The following is a 17,000-nucleotide window of genomic DNA, read 5'->3' as shown; positions in this document are numbered from 1 at the left end:
TTTTGTGACCTGTAGCTTTCCGAGAGGAGCCTTAGTGGTATAGCGGTTACAAGTTGGGCTCCTAGCAGCAAGGTCAGCAGTTCAAAAGCACCTGCTGCTCCTCAGGAGAAAATCCAGGCTTGCTAGTCCTGTAAAGTGTTATGGCCTGTGATCGTCCTGCTTCCCCGCTCACCAGCATGCGGCAACATGAATCTGAAGGGAGTCTCATAGACTAGCTTCGGACTATGGACTTGCTTTGGACTAGGCTATGATGCCTTAATATATAATTACTTCTTGATATCAAGCTCTTCCATAAACATGGATGAGTGTCACTGAATTAGTTTCTCTAGCATGTCTACGACTGGAAACTGTAACTTAAGAAAATACAGTTCAATGGGAGAACAACACAGGAAGGAGTAAGCCAAATTCAACAGCTGTGTGATATTTGTGTTGTGTCACTGCATCACCACCGACAGGCAGAGATTCTCTGATAGAAGTTTGCACCCCTTGCCTGTTAGGCATCACCCAGGGCTGTGAGGCATTTGACTGTGATGCCATGCCTTGCTCTCTTTCTCCACTGCTGCTCTACCCTGACTTTCTTTCAGGTTCAGCCTGTTTTATATTCTGAAGAGGTAAAGGAACCCTGGTTAGCACTGCGGAGACCCAGAAGTCCAGCAGCGTCCCCAGTTGGAGCACTGACCCTTCTGCTTTGTTTCTGAGACCAGCCCTTACCATGTACTCTAGTTTCAATAACCAGATTCCTGTCTTGCTTGTCTTAGTGCTTTCCGTTGTAAAGATCCATTAAAGATGTATAAGAAAGAAATGCTGGCCTCAAGTTAAGCAAGCCCTCCATCCACATAGCTAAGAACAGAAGTTTGTTAGTGAATGGAAATCTGTAGTGTAGCATCACAAGATGACATGAACAAAAACACTGAATCCGCTTATTAAACTGTGATAAATTTGGTTGTCATGATTGATCATTTCAATTTTCAAAGGAGGAACAAATATGGCATCTCTTATGGTCCAGGGCACCAAGTAAATATATTAAATTAGCCCCATAATGAACATGAAGCAGGCCAAGTTACAGTGGCATCTTCATCTATCTATTCTAATGTTGCTAAGCTAAACAATACACTCTCCTCCTTCCAAAGAAGATGTATGAATTTTTTATGTCTGGTTATTTATTGCCATCTTTTCTGAATGGCAGGTAGAGAATCTGGTCCCAGAATTACAAAGCACCTCTTAAAACAAATCACTACAAGACAGGCAAAGCTCCCATCTCTGTTATTGCTGGACGCTACTGATCACAGATAAAACCCACAGAAGGAGACCCCGCCAGAGCTCGGACTCTTGGAAACATCATTGACCCTTTGGAGACGCTCACTTCCAAGGCATCAATGATTAATTTTAGGACAGGCTGTCTCCCAGTGCTCGCCAACAGATGAGTGAAATGTATATGCTTTGGTTCTATTTTTAGCATCACACAGGAAAGGAGATGGAAATCTGAGCAACTTGCAGAAAAGGCAAACCACCGGGTGCTGGTTCTAGGGGCTCAAACAAAGATGTTGAGGATGAGGCCAAAATCCCAAACCAAACTCACTGCCACTGAGATGATTGAAATGCACGACAGTCCTGCAGGACGGGACAGACTGTCCTGCAAACTCCTGAAACTGAGTGTTTGTTGGAGGAGAAAGCCCTGTCTCTCTCCCGTGGAGTGGCTGGTGTTTTCGGACTGCTGACGAGGCAGTCTTCACGATCGTCATGCATCCCTCCCTGCCACACTCAGATGCCCATGACCGGGCCAACTTGGGTTTCAAATGCCCGTGCTTCGGTGAGATAGATCAACCAACATCTCAAATGACTGAGTGGAACAAACCAAAACCAGACTTTGACTTAATGATCAGGGAGCCTTTCTTTCCTTAGGAGTCCTGGAGACACCGTGAGTACATGTGGGGCTGGCATCCACAAGGTCGAGTCTGAACCTCCCAGCTACACTGCGGGAGGAAGGTTGTTATGAGTCGGCACTGACTGGATGGGACTTGAGCTTTTAATTTTTCATTCTTTACTCGAAAAAGGCCTACATTAAACCTACGGTGTCATGTGCTTGCTCTTTCTTCTTCTTTTTTAATCCCAAAAATGAAACAGAGAAGGTTTTGGGGAACAAATTACAACCTATCCTTCCCTGGATGTTCTGAGTTGAGCTGTACCCCTCCAAACTCTGTGTTGTAATGTCCCTTCTATCCTGTGGTTGTAATCACAGCTGGGAAGGGTGGCCTTTGTTAGGTTAATGAAACAGGCTCAGTGTGGTGTGTGTGTCTTACTAATCTCTTACACAACATAAAACGAGCAGCTTAAGACAAAACCCAAAACAAAACACACAAGCTCACTGCCACCCAGTGGATGGCGACGGCCAGCCCCCCACAGGACAGGGTAGAACTTCTGTAAGTTTTCAAGACTGTTATCCTTGACGGGAGTAGGGAAACCCATCTTTCTCCCAAAGGGTAGCTGGTAGTCTCCAACTGTTGACCTTGCAGTTAACAGTCTGATGCAGAACCTTTAGCCATCAGGGACCTAGATTAAGACCAGCAGGCGCTATAGCAGAGGCGAGGTAAAACCGATGGTGCCATCTAGTTTCACCTTGCTGGAGAGACCAGGCCCTTCCCCAGAGCTGGCAGAGAGAGAGAAAAGCGTCCCCTAGAGCTGACACGGAACTCAGACCTCTAGCCTCCTGAACTGTGAGAAAATAATTTCTGTTTATTAAGGCTATCCCCTTGTGGTATTTCCGTCCTAGCAGCACTCAGTAACTAGATCCTGGGCAAGTGAAGGTCAAGAGTAAACACGGCCAACAACCTTTAGACAGTGCCTGCGTCCAAGGGGAAGCATATGTAATAGCAATCAGTTTGCAACAGAGCTGGGAAACAGGAAGCCATTATCAACACCCTCAATCTTTAAATCATCTAGCCGACGCCTTTTCTAGTCAGGGTTTCACACTAGCTCTTAGTGGCATCGCCAAGCAAAAGCACAAAAGACCAGAATTTGTCAAATGTGTAGGGGCTAGTGTGACTGCAGGGATGGGAAAAGTCACAGGCCGATGGATGGATGCCCTGTAGGAAACTTACCCTCTCAGAAAACAAAAGCAATGGAGGTGTTGCCCAGTCACCAAATCGCTGGAACCAGAGTCAGAAACAACGCATGCCCTTCTCGAAGATGGCGGATGACGGAGCGCCTGCAATGCGTATTGGGCAGCACAAGTCTGGCATCTTCCCTTCTCCCGAATCCGACTCCGGCAAGGGCTCACTACACCTCCTCCAAGACTCCCATGGCAGGGCTTTGGCCTGTAATTGTTCCCTTGTGAAGGTTTAAATGGCTTGGGAAGTCGGGTTATCATTCCACTTCACTCAAATTTGAAAAATGCAGGTCTGTTCTGATGTTCTCCCTTGGCCATGGCCACACTAGTTTGAAGCCCTGGCCCTCTTTATAACCACAAATGCTGCACACTGGCCACGACCATGCTTGTCTGCAAAGCAAACCTACACGTGCCAGCCAAAAATAAACACACCGATCAACCAAATGAGAGCACCTCACACCAAATTCCATCCGCTTCGCCGCCCACCTGCTTTTCAGGCTACATCTCCATGCACAACTCGCACTGTTCCTTCTGCTTGCCATCCCCTCCTCGCCCTCCTTTGTCAAGAGAACCTGGTGTCTGTCATCCCGGTGGCCTTTGCTCTGACGCCTGTCCCTCAGTTAAGTCCCTCCCATCTCTCAGCCCAGATTTCACCCTTTGCTCTCCCACAAGATTTCAAGAGGCCTCCGTACCTGGATGGTTGGCGAGGAGCTCAGTGGCGAATTCTGCCTTCCATGTGGGAGACCCAGGTTTGACGGCCAGCCAGTGCACTGCGTGCCCACCACTGCCTGTCTACCGGTGGGGCTTCCTCACTGATGCTATGAGGCTAAGCAGGTTTCAGCAGAGCTGACAGACTAACATGAACGGGTGATCTACTTCCAACAACCAGCCAACGACACCCCTGTGGGTCACAGAGGTTCAGTGGACGTTTTACCATCGTGACGGCATGGGCTGTGTAGTGCTTCGATACGTTGTGTCTGGGCCCTGAGAGTCAAGGGCCACTCCCAGGCAACTAGCAACATCAAACATGGTGTCTGCATTTGTCTCCCCGGGAGTTACAACTGGGTCTGACAATCATTACGGGCCTTCCATGCTCATTCAATGCTTAATCGACAATGGGAACAGAGTATTTCAAAAGAAGATCTTATTCAGGAAGTCGCATGAGGACCCGAACTCTGTATTAACCTGCGCAAGACCGGCTCAGTGTATTAATACAGAGAGAAGGTTAGTTCAAATAGGATCGCAGTCGTGTTCGGCAATGCATACTTCTCTGGACGGTATCAGTGGTTGCTCCAAAACTCACCCCTGGGTCACTGATTCTATTATGTTTAAGCTGAGTCTAGATTTTGACACCACCCTTTCTCTGAAGGTGCTACGATGATAATTCTCTCTTCGAGGAAAGGATGCGTTAACCATGGAACCAGTAGAAGAACTTGGTTCCCACCAAAAAACAGCAGCTAACCTGTAACAATCAACAAATTACAATGGCATTTTGTGTTGGGCGTTACGGTTACAAAGCACTTTTGTGCACATAATTTTATTCTCACAACAATTCTTATATCTAAATCAGGAACTCTGCTTCTGTTCAACCCTTGGAATTTAAAGGGTGGATTCAACAAATCTCTCATCCTCAGAAAGTTAAACTCTACTCCTGTTCTCTAAAGCAAAGACCTTGAATGTGCTTGGCTCAAGTGACACAAAAATGGGAGCTGGGTTAAGGACGTCTTCCAAGATCAATGAAGCGTTCCCATCGGCCACTCCTCTTCCGTCTACGCCACAACAAACATCCTAGAAGACAGTGACACTGCCCATGCCCCCTGTCCACTGGCACTTTTTCTCCCCTATGAACTGAAACCTCCATGCGGATGTGGCAAGGCTGCTGATGCTACTACCTGGCAGAACGTGAGCTTTTAACTACACATGAGGAGAGGGAAGGGGGCCACAGAATCTGGCACTAAAATGATGTTGATAAAGCTGTTAAGTGAAGGGGGGGGTGCCTGGTGGTACAAATGGATAATGTTTTCAGCTGCTTGCATAAAGGTTGGCAGTTTGAATCTAACCAGAGGTACCTTGGAAGAAAGGCCTGGTGATATACTTTGTTAAAAATCAGCCACTGAAAACCCCATGGAGTAAAGTTCTACACTGACCCACATCAGGTTGCGTGAGTTGGAATCAACTCTATGGAGACTGCTTTTTCTTAGTAGAAAGGGTGTTATCTTGTCTAAATCAGATCCTCAGAATTACTTTTTATCTCTAGTTTGGGGAAATCTACTTTCCTCTAGAAGTGCCTCAAATCAGGAATTACTCCTGGGCAGGGGGCGGGGGTGGCAGGTCTTCCCCTCCAACCCTTCACAGGCACCACCTGTCCCTGCAGGGAGGGAGCTGTGGCGCAGGAGAAAGAAGAGGTGCTTTCACATCGCTTGACATTTTGTCTGTAATCTCAGCCTTACTTCTGTCCATTTATTTTACCTATTCTCCAGTGAGACAAATGTTTAAATGGCTTGGGAAATTGGGACGAGTCAAAGTCATGGCCTATTGCATTATTCAGGTTCTAAAAATAATCACTTGACCTTCCATGTGAGGATGAGAACAGAAATATAAACAGACATTCCTAAATCCACAAGGAGCAACCTTTAAGCAGAGAAGTTTGCTATTGTATTAGCTGCTCAACAGAATCACAGGAAAGGAAAACCTAGCGATATTTGTTAAAAATAAAAGAGGACTTCAAATGGATTTTTGTGGCATCCTCATTTTGAGAACCTCTATGTGGAAATGCATGTATCTTGTTATAGTGAATATTTTATTAGCGCCTTAAAGTTTACAATGTTCACTTACGTGTTTTATTTCTCGGAAGGGAGAATCTAATAATTAGAGTGACATTGTGACTAATCCTGGGTCCTGAGCTTTATTTTCCCTTTTGAACCTTTGAAGATGGTGTAGTTGAGAACTTGACGTTCCCATTCAGCACTTTACACACAGATTAGTTTATGGCCGTGGTTGCAATTCCCTCACTGTGTTAGCAGTGCCTTCACGTCCAACCCCTTCTTCGCACAGGAGGAAACAAGTCCATCACTCAAGTCACGCCCACGTTAGATGGAGTCGAGTACGTGCAGGTTTTCCTAGGGATCCATGTACACAGGGCTGTTTTGCTTCGTTCAAAACAAAAACAAAGGCACAGCTTACATGATATCATAGGATACATATTTCTACAACTGGCATGGTTTTTCCATGACAGTTCTTAAAGGTCGAACTCATCCTTTGTTAACGACTCTCTAGTATAGTAGGCATGCCTGATGATGCATACGATTAACGGTGGGCTGTCTGCATCCCTGAGGAGAACCTGAAAATACAGCCCAAGCTTCCTCCCTCGGAAAGATCCCAGCCCCTGTGGAAGTGCAGGCGTTCTCCACTGATGCTCACGGAGTCACCACGAGCGGGAACCGCCTCGATGGCTGCTGGAGTTTAGTATAGGATGGGACACGGGGGAGCAGTGTGTGTGTGTGTGTGTGTGTGTGTGTGTGTGTGTGCGCGCGCGCGTGCGCGCGTGAAAACGGTTAATTCCCTCAGCGGCTAGCGCAAAGGTTGGAGGTCAGAGTCCAAATAGAAGCAACCTCAGTAAAACGTTTCGGTGAGTCACTTCCGAAAGGTGGTACTTACTGAGAAAATCTTATGGCTGATCTGACACACGCTGTGTAACTCTGAGTTGATTTTGACTCAGCAGTGATTGGTGGTGGTGGTTTTCAACGTATCTGTACCATCGGTTTTATCAATGAGCACGTAGGTTAGGTTCGAATGCTCACTACTCTGGGTGATGCTGTGGTTAACACTTTTGTACAAGCTTCTTTATGTCTAGGTGTCTGGATGGACACCACAATGTGGACATGCTGGGCCATGAGTGTGCATCCTTTGGCTTTAAGCATAAATTTGACTAAACTGCAATGCTAAACTGCCCTCCAAGATGCTCTACTATCCCTATGCAAACACACACTTTCTAACAATCACGCAAAAATCCAACATTATAAAAGTTAAATTTTCCAAGATAAGGGGTAGGAGATGGAATTTTGCTTTTATTTGTATTTCTCTGATTGTAATAAAATATGTCATTAAGTGATATTGTGAGCTAAAGGGAGGTGACAAAAAGTGACATACACGAAATAGTTAAGTTTTGTGTGAACTTGGTGGGGCCGGGATTCTCAGTGGGTTGGCAGCTAACACACAGTAATGTCCTGTGACATGACCTAAACAACTTAATCAAAGTGAGAAGGTCAGGGGGAGGTGAACCCCCTTACTCAGGTTACAGCCCTGCTGCAATCCTCAATGGAAAGGAAGTTGCCTTGGGTGTGTGGCTTGCCTGCTTTCAATATAAGTGGACTCTGTTGAAAAGCTTGCTTGCTTTTTGCTTGGTCTGCATCTGGCTCATCATCCTCTGGCTCTCAGAGCTTGAACCGACTGTCTACAATAGTGCCTGCTTATATGGGGAGTCGTTAGCGGCCTGTCATCTGATCTTGCTTTATTAACTTCTGCAACCATTTGAGTCAAGAGAAGCCTGTAGCCTAGCATCTGCCCAGACTTGGGATCTGCCTGCACACTGACCTGCAAGCTTCAACAACTGTGTGAACCATTTTCTTGTTATATGACTATGTGCTTGTGTGTGTGTGAATGTGTATTACTGGTTTTGCTTCTCTAGGAAACCCAGCCTCAGGCCATAGCCATTTACTGTATCCTTTGACTCTATATGCAGATGGGCATTTCTTCTCCAATCTTTTGATGTAAGAACAAGGCTTCTCCTTTAAGAAACCACTGTGTGTGTGTGTGGGGGGCTCCACGTCTTTTTGCATTAACCACGCCCACGGGCACTGCAGAAACGCAATGAGAAAGCAAAGCGCCTGGTGAGATTACCTGAGCGCAGGCTCCAACTGCATTTAACAGCGGGCTTTGAATGACGTGTCTTCATTGGGTTTGCAAAGCAGTCCATTTAATTTTCTTCTTTCCCCACTGGTGTTTTACTGGTATACATAGTTATTATTATTATTTTAAACTAAATTATGTAATCAAAATGACATTCAACCAGTATAAACAGGGCTGGGACCTGGCACCTGACTTGTGGTAAATGCTCGGTTAAGTGTGGGCGCTGAGGCACAAGTGTGTCTCAGAGAGTGGAGGCTGCTGGGCTCCCATGCTTTGGTCACGGTCATTATCTTCCAGAGAGGGGCTAGTAAGGCTCATTCAGGGTGGTGAGTGGGTGAAGAGGAGTCAGACAATGTGGGACATCTTCTATGCTTCTTGCCGAATATCCTCTACTGTGAACCATCTGCTCACTGTATTCACCTATTTTTTCTAATGGACAATCTTAGTCTTAAGGCTATCTAAGTATATTTTTCCCAAATCTCAGATATCAATCCTTTGCCATTTATTTGCCATAAGTATTTCCCACCAGACTGTGTTTTTAATATTTTAATTCTGTTTTATATAAGTATTTAATTTTAACGTAATGAAATGCACTTTTTTCTTTTATAGTTCTTGCTTTCTATCTCTCCTTTGAGAAAGCATGGGAGATATAACCTCCTTGATCTGCTATCAAATAAGCAAGTCCACAAACACACAAAAACCTATTGCCTCAAGTCAATTCCAACTATAGGCTAGAGTGGAGCTGCTTTAGGGGGTTTCCAATGTAGTAATCTTTATGGAAACAGATTGCCACACCTCTCCCCCCACAGAAGTGCTGGTGGGTCTGAATCACCAAGTTTCGGTTAGCAGCCAGGTGCTTAAGCACAAGGTTTGGACTCCAGGGCTCCTGGTCTGTCTCTCAAGTCAATCAAAACGTGCACCTGGAAGTCCAGCTGCTCACGTTCACTTGATAAACGAAGGTCCACTGATCAGCTCACCTCCTCTGTCTCCAGCAGGGCTCCTGAGCCCCAGAGACTCCTTTCTACCCTTTGCTAGACTTCTCCACACGGATGCTCCCGAGCTTTGCTTGTTCAAAATCAACCATTCCATCACACTGCACCTCGGATGAGAGCCTTCTATCTGCTCCCAGACAGAGGCAGGACTGGTGTCTAAGGCCCCTCTGCATCTTTTGGAGCACAGGTCATAAGAACCTGGGGGCTACAGGTGCTCTGCTGCCCCTCTGACCACACATATTGTGAGTGATGGTGTAGCACCTCTCTTGTGCAAGGTGCTGTGAGCTGTATCAAGGTGGACAAGAATAAACAATGAATCACTGAATGAAGGACCACTTTATTATTTCCTTCAGCAGAATTCTCTCATTGATGTCACTGTTTCATCAGTCCCAGTTCTACCACCCAGTCTTCCTTTCTGGGGATCAAACTCTTGGATCGCCATTGTCTTCTGATTGCTCTGTCCCCTTTTTATATTTTATTAGCTGCCAGATCCTACTACTTCTACAACCGCACCCCAACTCTTCGCCTCGGTTCAGACCTCACTGCCCTAGCAACAATGGTTGTGGATACGCTCCCATCCGGGCTACAGGCTCCCACGCCCACTAGAGCTCATCGCTGCTGCTACATAAACTTCCCTGAGGCACACCCTCATCCTGCCAGTCCCTCACTTACAAGCCTTCCAAGGCTACTTGTTCTCCACCGAATGAATTCCAGGTCTCTCCTCCTGGATAGCAAGGCTCTCCAGAATATATCGAATCTTCTATTGCTTCCCGACTGACCTCTTCTCCCCAGCTCCCTTGCTTTTTATTACATGCCTATTGTGTTTTCCATTTTGGTTAGTTATGTGGCAGGCTACCTCACCCCATCCAAGGCCATTGGAACCACCCGCTCTTTCAAGAAGTGGATCTTGATGCCCAAACGGAAACACACTGCCTTCTGGGAGTGTGTTCAGCATGCTACATTTCTTCTTTGGATCCACTCTCACTCTGGTTTACTTATAGTCACTGACTACTTACCTTGTCCAGTGGAATACAAGTGCCTTGAGGTAAGAGGCAAGTCTACTTATTTTTTTTGGGGGGGGTGTTCTTTTTAAAAAAATCATTTTTATTGGGGGCTCATCCAACTCTTAGCATCACCCATCCATCCATCCATCCACCTCCATTGTGTGGAGCACATTGCAAGCCTCCTTTCACCCATTCAAAGTGCAAAGGGAAATGCATGCCACAAGGCCGATCACCTGAACTGTTATTATTTAGTCCTGCTAGCTTGTTCTGGAGCTTAAGTGCTAGTGTTCAAAACATAAAAATGTTAATGTTAAAAAATAAAAAGATAAAAATCACCACTATAGGTACATCTTGATGATAGTGAAAAATCCAAATCCCATTTATAAAGTGAAATTTTATTCTCTTGAGTAGCTTCACTTCTTTCGAAACAATCTAAAATGTTCAGTTGTTGATACTTCCAAATTTCAAGTTGCAGATCACATGTTCAGACAAGAATAGAGACCTGAAATTAGCCTATTATGTTCATACTGTGTTATGGAAAATGATAGTCTTAAGTATTCATGGGCACTGGTTAATAGTCTGCCAACTCCCTCTGTTGTAGCAGAAACCCCCAAACAAAGCAACACACAACAACAACAAAACAACAACGTACATAATAGAAAGAAAAAAGTCATGTCACGTGAACATGTGTAACGACATCGCAAGCTTCTCGGATATACACGCACTCCAATAGGAAAACAACGGCAAACACACAAGCCAAAAAAAGCCCATTAAGACAATTTCACTACCACCCAACTGAAGAGTTCCTTTTCTCAGCAATGTATAACCTCTTTTAGGAAATGAGCTTCGGCGATGATTAGCTACAGGTTCTGCAGAGGCGGCCGAGCATTAAGATGCATGTACAGATGGAGTCATGGGAAAGGAAGAGGCGCCCGGCTTCCTGTTCTAGACGACAATTCTCTTACTAACGCCAAACCCACAACAACATTAACACTGGTGTGTGAAGTGTCGCCTCTTCCGATAGTGAGCTACTTTAAAAGGCAAGTTGAAAAGGCAACTTTCCTCAGCCACACTGCACATCCAGAATAATAAAATCTCACCATTCAACTAAGAGTTCAACGGAGATAGAGAAAGGGCACAAGAAGGAAAAGCCCCTCCCACACCTATATCTCAATCCCACTCTAAGATTTTCCTTTGAAAGGAACTATTTAAAACATTAATGACGTGGTTGAATTGCCCCTAGAGCACCCTTAATCAAGATTAAAGAAGGGCTAATTCAGAGACAAACAGGATACAGGAGTAAGGCACAGCTTGCAGGCAAGGTATAAATAGCTACAACATTTTCAAGAACCCGTCTTTCAGCGTGTACGTGACAGTGTGGACATGCAGTGCAGACTTCAGTACAACGGGGTCACCAAAATTCATTGTTACAGGAGAAATTTGACGCTTACCAAGTTTTCTTGGTTCCTGGCTGCTATGTTCTGCTCATCTTCTGCCCCATTTTTCATGTATTTGACCTCTTCCACTGGTTTGATCCTATACTCATCTGAGTACCAAAAAAAGAAAAGACAATTTATAACTTTTTCCACAATGGTAGAAAAGTATCAGTTAGAAAGCCCAATCGTGTAATTTATTAGAGTCCTTTCCCGGCTGCCTTTATGAGTAGCTCCTTGGAAGCAGCCTGGAAGAAGCTTCACCAGGCATCTTGGGTCTTTTTAGGAGGCTCGCTCTCTCTTGTCTGCCGGGAAGGTGCAGTGGCAGGAGTGCAGCTCATAAAAGTGTCACTGTCTGCTTCTCTCACACAGAAAGCAAAAGGTGGCAGAGCCACAAGATTTTTCTGTCTCCAAAAGCGATGTGGAATCGATGCGTGCTGGGATGTATCACAGATACTTCTTAACAGAAGACTGAGTCTCTACTCTTGTTTCCCCTGTCAGAATGTTAGCCCCAAATGCCCACGGAAGCAAGTTCCAGCAGCACAGCCAGACCTCAATCACTCTTTGGAGCACAGCGCTGATCAGGGCGGATGGCTGTAATGGTAAGCAAATGACTAGAAACAACCAGAAATGGGCATTTCCTTTAAAACCAGCGGTGTCAAAAATGAACTCATATTCTTTTTTATATTATTTCATTCTATATGTTATATATATTTATTATATACACACTTTAATTTCTGTACACTCACACACATGGAAATTCATCTACCAGTCTAATATTTTGAAAACGATGATGGCAACAAATGTGCTTGACACAACGGATGGATGGATTGTGAAAAGAATTGTATGAGCCCCAATAAAATGATTTAAAACAAACAAAAACAAGTGGTAGGTGTCTCTGTGTGTGTGTGTGGGGGGGTACACCCTTGTATACTTCACTTCAGGGAGTCACAATATGTTTTCTTATTTTCCATGATTAATTTATTGTAATTTAATCTGGCATAAGTACTATGTATGTATGTAATCATGTGCCTTACTTAACACAGCTTACGAATGTCGTCTTAGACTTTCTCATACTATCCCTTGGCACACTGTCTCTAAAGATGTTTGCTACAGTGTGACACTTCAAGTAATTATGCTGTTCAAAAACTTCTCAAAATTATCCTTATGAACCTACAGAATTTGCAGATATCCGAATACAGACTCCATGTTTGTGGCTAAGCCAATTGTTTGTTTTCCACATGATAATTCATTGATTCTGTTTCTTTTCAAAGAAAATCATGAAGACTGGTGTGAGGTTACAGTAATGAGCCCTTTATGATGACTAAATCCTAGATGTATTAACAAGTTAATCAATGAATTTTGATCTACAATTACAACACATTGTAATTGTTGTAGTTATCTACAATTACTGCAAAAAAATGTCACATTCCATTTTGTATTCAGAAGAGAAACTATGAAGGTAAATTAGTAAAATGTGATATTTAATTGAGGATAATTAATTTGGATAAACAATGAATAATCAAGGGGAAAAGGCACTGAAAAATTATGCCTGCAAAACAATTATTGTTAGCTGTCATCAAATGAGCTCTGATTCACAGGGAGCAGCAGAACCGCACATGACTCAGCCCCATGTGATCTGCATGATCACAGAGAGTAAGTGCTCATGAAGGCCATAGATCAAAGGAGAGTCTTTCTAACCTCAGCACTGCTCATGAGAATACTGCTGACATTCAGCTAAGGTTTGATCTTACTTGCTAATGGTGAGCAATTGTAAATTATTAACTACATCATTGTTCATTATAAAGATAACATATCCAATATCAATCATTGTTAATAGACGACACAACTCCCGAAGAATCCATGATTTTGCCTACAGGCCACCATCACTCGCCTGAGAAGCGGAGGAAAAGCACAACATTTGGGGGCCCAAGTAAACTTTCTCAGGATGCAGATGGTCCTTTGTTCACCGTAAAGGAAAAGGTTTCCCGTGTGCTGTAACTGCGGAGTGAAGTCCACTGAACAACTTGTGAATCCATCTCAAAAACTCAAAGCTAACCTCACAGTTGTCAAGTCAGTTCTGGTTCCCAGTGACCGTTTCAGATGCTCCGTAGGGCCTCTGCAGCGGTCCCTCTTCACAGGCGCAGAATGCCTCATCTTTCCCTCAGGCAGCACTGGTGGGCTGGAATGGCGGACCTTCAGGTTAGCCGCCCAATCCAAGATCCACGCTGCTACCGTGGCTCCTTTGTTAACACAGCTCCCAAACCAAACCCAAACTCATTGCCACTGAGTCAATTTTGACTCATAGCAATCCTATAGGACTGAGTAGAAGTGCTCCCATGGGTTTCAGAGATCATAGGCCTGCCCCCCCCCCACCCCAATTAGGACATTGTATTAAGGAAGCTAACAGGTTACTACAAGTCAAGATCCATAAACCATAAAGATACAATCACTGACCTACAGTAGCACCTCTTCTCAGACAGCATCTGAGGTAGGTAGTTCATTGTGCTAACCTGGCTGGTAAACACATGTGGGGTTAATTGAAGGGCGGAGGGATAAATGGCTCTGTAAGCCTTCCATTTCGAGTTCTTGGGTCTCTTGCTTTCTGATGGTTGGACCAGGGTGTAGCTAGCTGCCTTAGCCAGTTCCCTGCTTCAGCTGGCAAGGCTCACTTCCTGCAGGACAAACCTGAGGAGAAGCCACATGGACCTACCCCGATGCAACCGAGAGTGCTGGAGCAGCCGTGTGGAGACCCCTGCCAGCACTGAGATGCTTACACATTCACTGACTCGGCTTTCCTCCTGCAGTCAGCATCACTGCAAGTGTTTTGTGAGATAGAAGAGGACTTTGTGGATTGGTATCGGACATATGAGTTAATGTTGGACTTGCAGGCTTGCGCAGCATTGGGTTGGGATGTTTTCTTGATATGTACTTACCCTTTATATAAAACTCTCTCTTATGAGTTTCTGTGGATTTGTTTCTCTAAAGTACCCAGACTAACACAGCATCCAAGTCTCTCTGATTCTTGGCCTCTCAGCTACTGGGTCCCTTTACTCCTGCCTTCATAGGCCTGGAATTCAGCCATTTCTCTCCTTCATTGTCCCATAGTCTAGCCTGGGGTCCTCAAATTATGGCCCGTGGGCCACATGTGGCCTGCTGAGGACATTTACCCAGCCCGCTGGGTGTTTTTGCCCCGTTTGTTTTTTTACTTCAAAATAAGATGTGTAGTGTGCACAGGAATTTTTCATAGTTTTTTTAAAAACTATAGTCCAGCCCTCTAACAGGTCTCAGGGACAGTGAACTGGCCCCCTGTTTAAAAAGTTTGAGGACCCCTGGTCTAGGCACTTCTGTCTCGTGGGAGACCATGGGTCTCTACTGGACTAGTAAGTCTCATTTTGCTCCCAAGGCATTAAGCGGCTGGTGGTTTCAAACTGCTGGGTTTGTGGTTATCAGCCCAATGTGTAACCAGGACACCCCCGAGGCCCCTTTGTTAGCAACGCTAGGATTTGATAATCTGGGAAAGAGCATAAAGCCACCCTGCCTTGCCCACTGTCCTTTGTCTTCCACCAAGCCGCGGTTCAGTGCAGATGCTATCTGAGCCTACTAGTAAAAATCTGTTTTCATTTCTTATCCCTCCAGGGACTGCAACTAGACCAAAAGTAGTAGATAAATGATTAATATTTTCCTCTAGTGAAATGGAATAGCTACTGGGTCTATGACTTACAAGACATGAGAAAGACTCTCCACCATTAGAAGGAGAAGAGGTTTAAATGTACCATTAACAACCACCTCTGGCTAGCTCTGTGTGTCCGAGAAGCACAGGGTGATTGACTACAAAGAAGAAACAAAGAGCCGAGACCACAAAGCCAGGACTATCCCTTATTCCTTACACAACACCCTGCCCATCAGCCATCCGCCGTATATAAAACAATACAAAAAGCCAGCACAGCCCTTAGATAAATCAAAATGTGTGCAAAGCAAATACTTAAGAATGGCCTGTCAGACTGTTCGCAGGCTGATGCCAGGAATGAAGACGTCCACCTGGAAACAGACAAGCTGTCAGCAGACGTGTCGCACATTTCCATGGCGATGCAGCCACCGGAAACGGCACCCACCCATGGGCCCCTGTGTGGACAAATGGAACGTCTAGGTTTATGACAGTGGAACAATCAGCACAGAAACCCAGTTCTTCTTTTGTCTAAACGCAGGGATTCATCTGGGACTCGAGCCCATCTATCAGAGTCCACACTGAAGGCACTGAGCACAGTCCCGGCAGAGCCGGGGAGCCCCGGCTGTGTTACAAGGTGCCCACTTGATGAAGAGGAGGAAGACGCAGCAAGATCGTCTTTTTCTGGCTCCCTCACACCTGTTCCTGGCTTTTCTTTTCTTCTTGTGGATCTTGGCGGGTAGGGCCTTACAATGCACATCAGGAGCAGTAGGCTCCTCTCTGCGTGAATGGTTGCAGGCTGTTCCCGTCAAGCCAGACCGGGCGAAAGCATTGCTTGGGTTTTATGTTTAGGATTTTATTCTTTGGATGGCATCAGAGAAAGGCTGGGTGACCGTAAGACACACTGTTTTGCCACCCTTCTCAGTGCCTCACCTACCATCAAACAAGTAGAGGGAAGGAGAGAGAGTTCAGACATGGACAAAATCCTCCCCATTTTCTGGAACATGTCTGCTTTTCCATTATTAAGTACACAACTGTCCCTATCCCAGCTTTCCCAAGCCTTTCAGACAGAGGGTCCACAGCAAGGTTACTTCAAAAAGAATAGAACTGACGTTGAAAGGTATCAACCAGGTAGAGTGAGTGCTGGAGGGGTTTATAATGCCCAGATGATAACAATTTCGTTAGGACTTAAAGGCCCTGAGTTGGAGTTAGCATTTGACTACTTGGTGGAAGGTTTGCGGGTTTGAACGCACCCTCCCCTGCAGGTTCCTCCGGAAACAGGCCGGGCATCTGCTTTTGAAATGTCACCGTCTGGAAAATGCTGGAGAAAAGTGACCCGCCTCGGGCAGGAGTCCACTCGACAGCAGCGCATTACAAGAACATCCAAGGTCTGATCTAGCGCGCTGTTCCCTGAAGATAAGTCCCTCAAACGCACACATAGGCGTAGTTCTATAAATGTGGGTGTTAAAGAGGGAGGAGGGCGGAGCAAGAAGGGCACCTGAGCTCTACTTCTTGCGCTGAGAAGGGATTTAGCACTGTTTTCTAAGCACGTGGAGAAATTTGCACGCATACACCCCTCGGTGCTCCACTCAGTTTTCTCTCGAGGGCTTAGAAAGGAGGAACAAGAAGTAGTTATGACAAGTTCCAAGCCAACAAAAAGAAACAGACTATTCTACTTACAGCATCCTCTCATCCCCCTGCTCCCCTTTGAGGTGCATCCCACTGGGCCTCCTATTGCTCAAGCTAACTCCATCTGAGCCCCCAGCACCTCCTAGAGGTGGGCCCTTTATTTCCTGCTGTGATGTTTTAGGGTTTTCTTTAAGAGACAGGTCTTTGTGATGGCTAAGAGATCTTGATTGAGTTACCTGTCCTAATGTACCTGGGTTCCTT

General features: G+C 45.3%; 1 protein-coding gene across 1 annotated transcript in view; it reads right to left on the bottom strand.

Moving 5' to 3' along the window:
* Positions 1-17,000, bottom strand: part of C1H1orf21 (chromosome 1 C1orf21 homolog) — a 317,291-nt gene that overhangs the window by 131,159 nt on the left and 169,132 nt on the right. The window contains exon 3 of the mRNA XM_075528302.1: positions 11,462-11,556. Coding sequence (XP_075384417.1) covers positions 11,462-11,556 — 95 coding nt within the window. The remainder of the gene's footprint in view (positions 1-11,461; positions 11,557-17,000) is intronic.

The sequence above is a fragment of the Tenrec ecaudatus genome, chromosome 1 (assembly GCF_050624435.1).
Source record: "Tenrec ecaudatus isolate mTenEca1 chromosome 1, mTenEca1.hap1, whole genome shotgun sequence".
Taxonomy (NCBI): Eukaryota; Metazoa; Chordata; class Mammalia; order Afrosoricida; family Tenrecidae; genus Tenrec; species Tenrec ecaudatus.
This window is presented reverse-complemented; position numbering and strand designations above follow the sequence as displayed.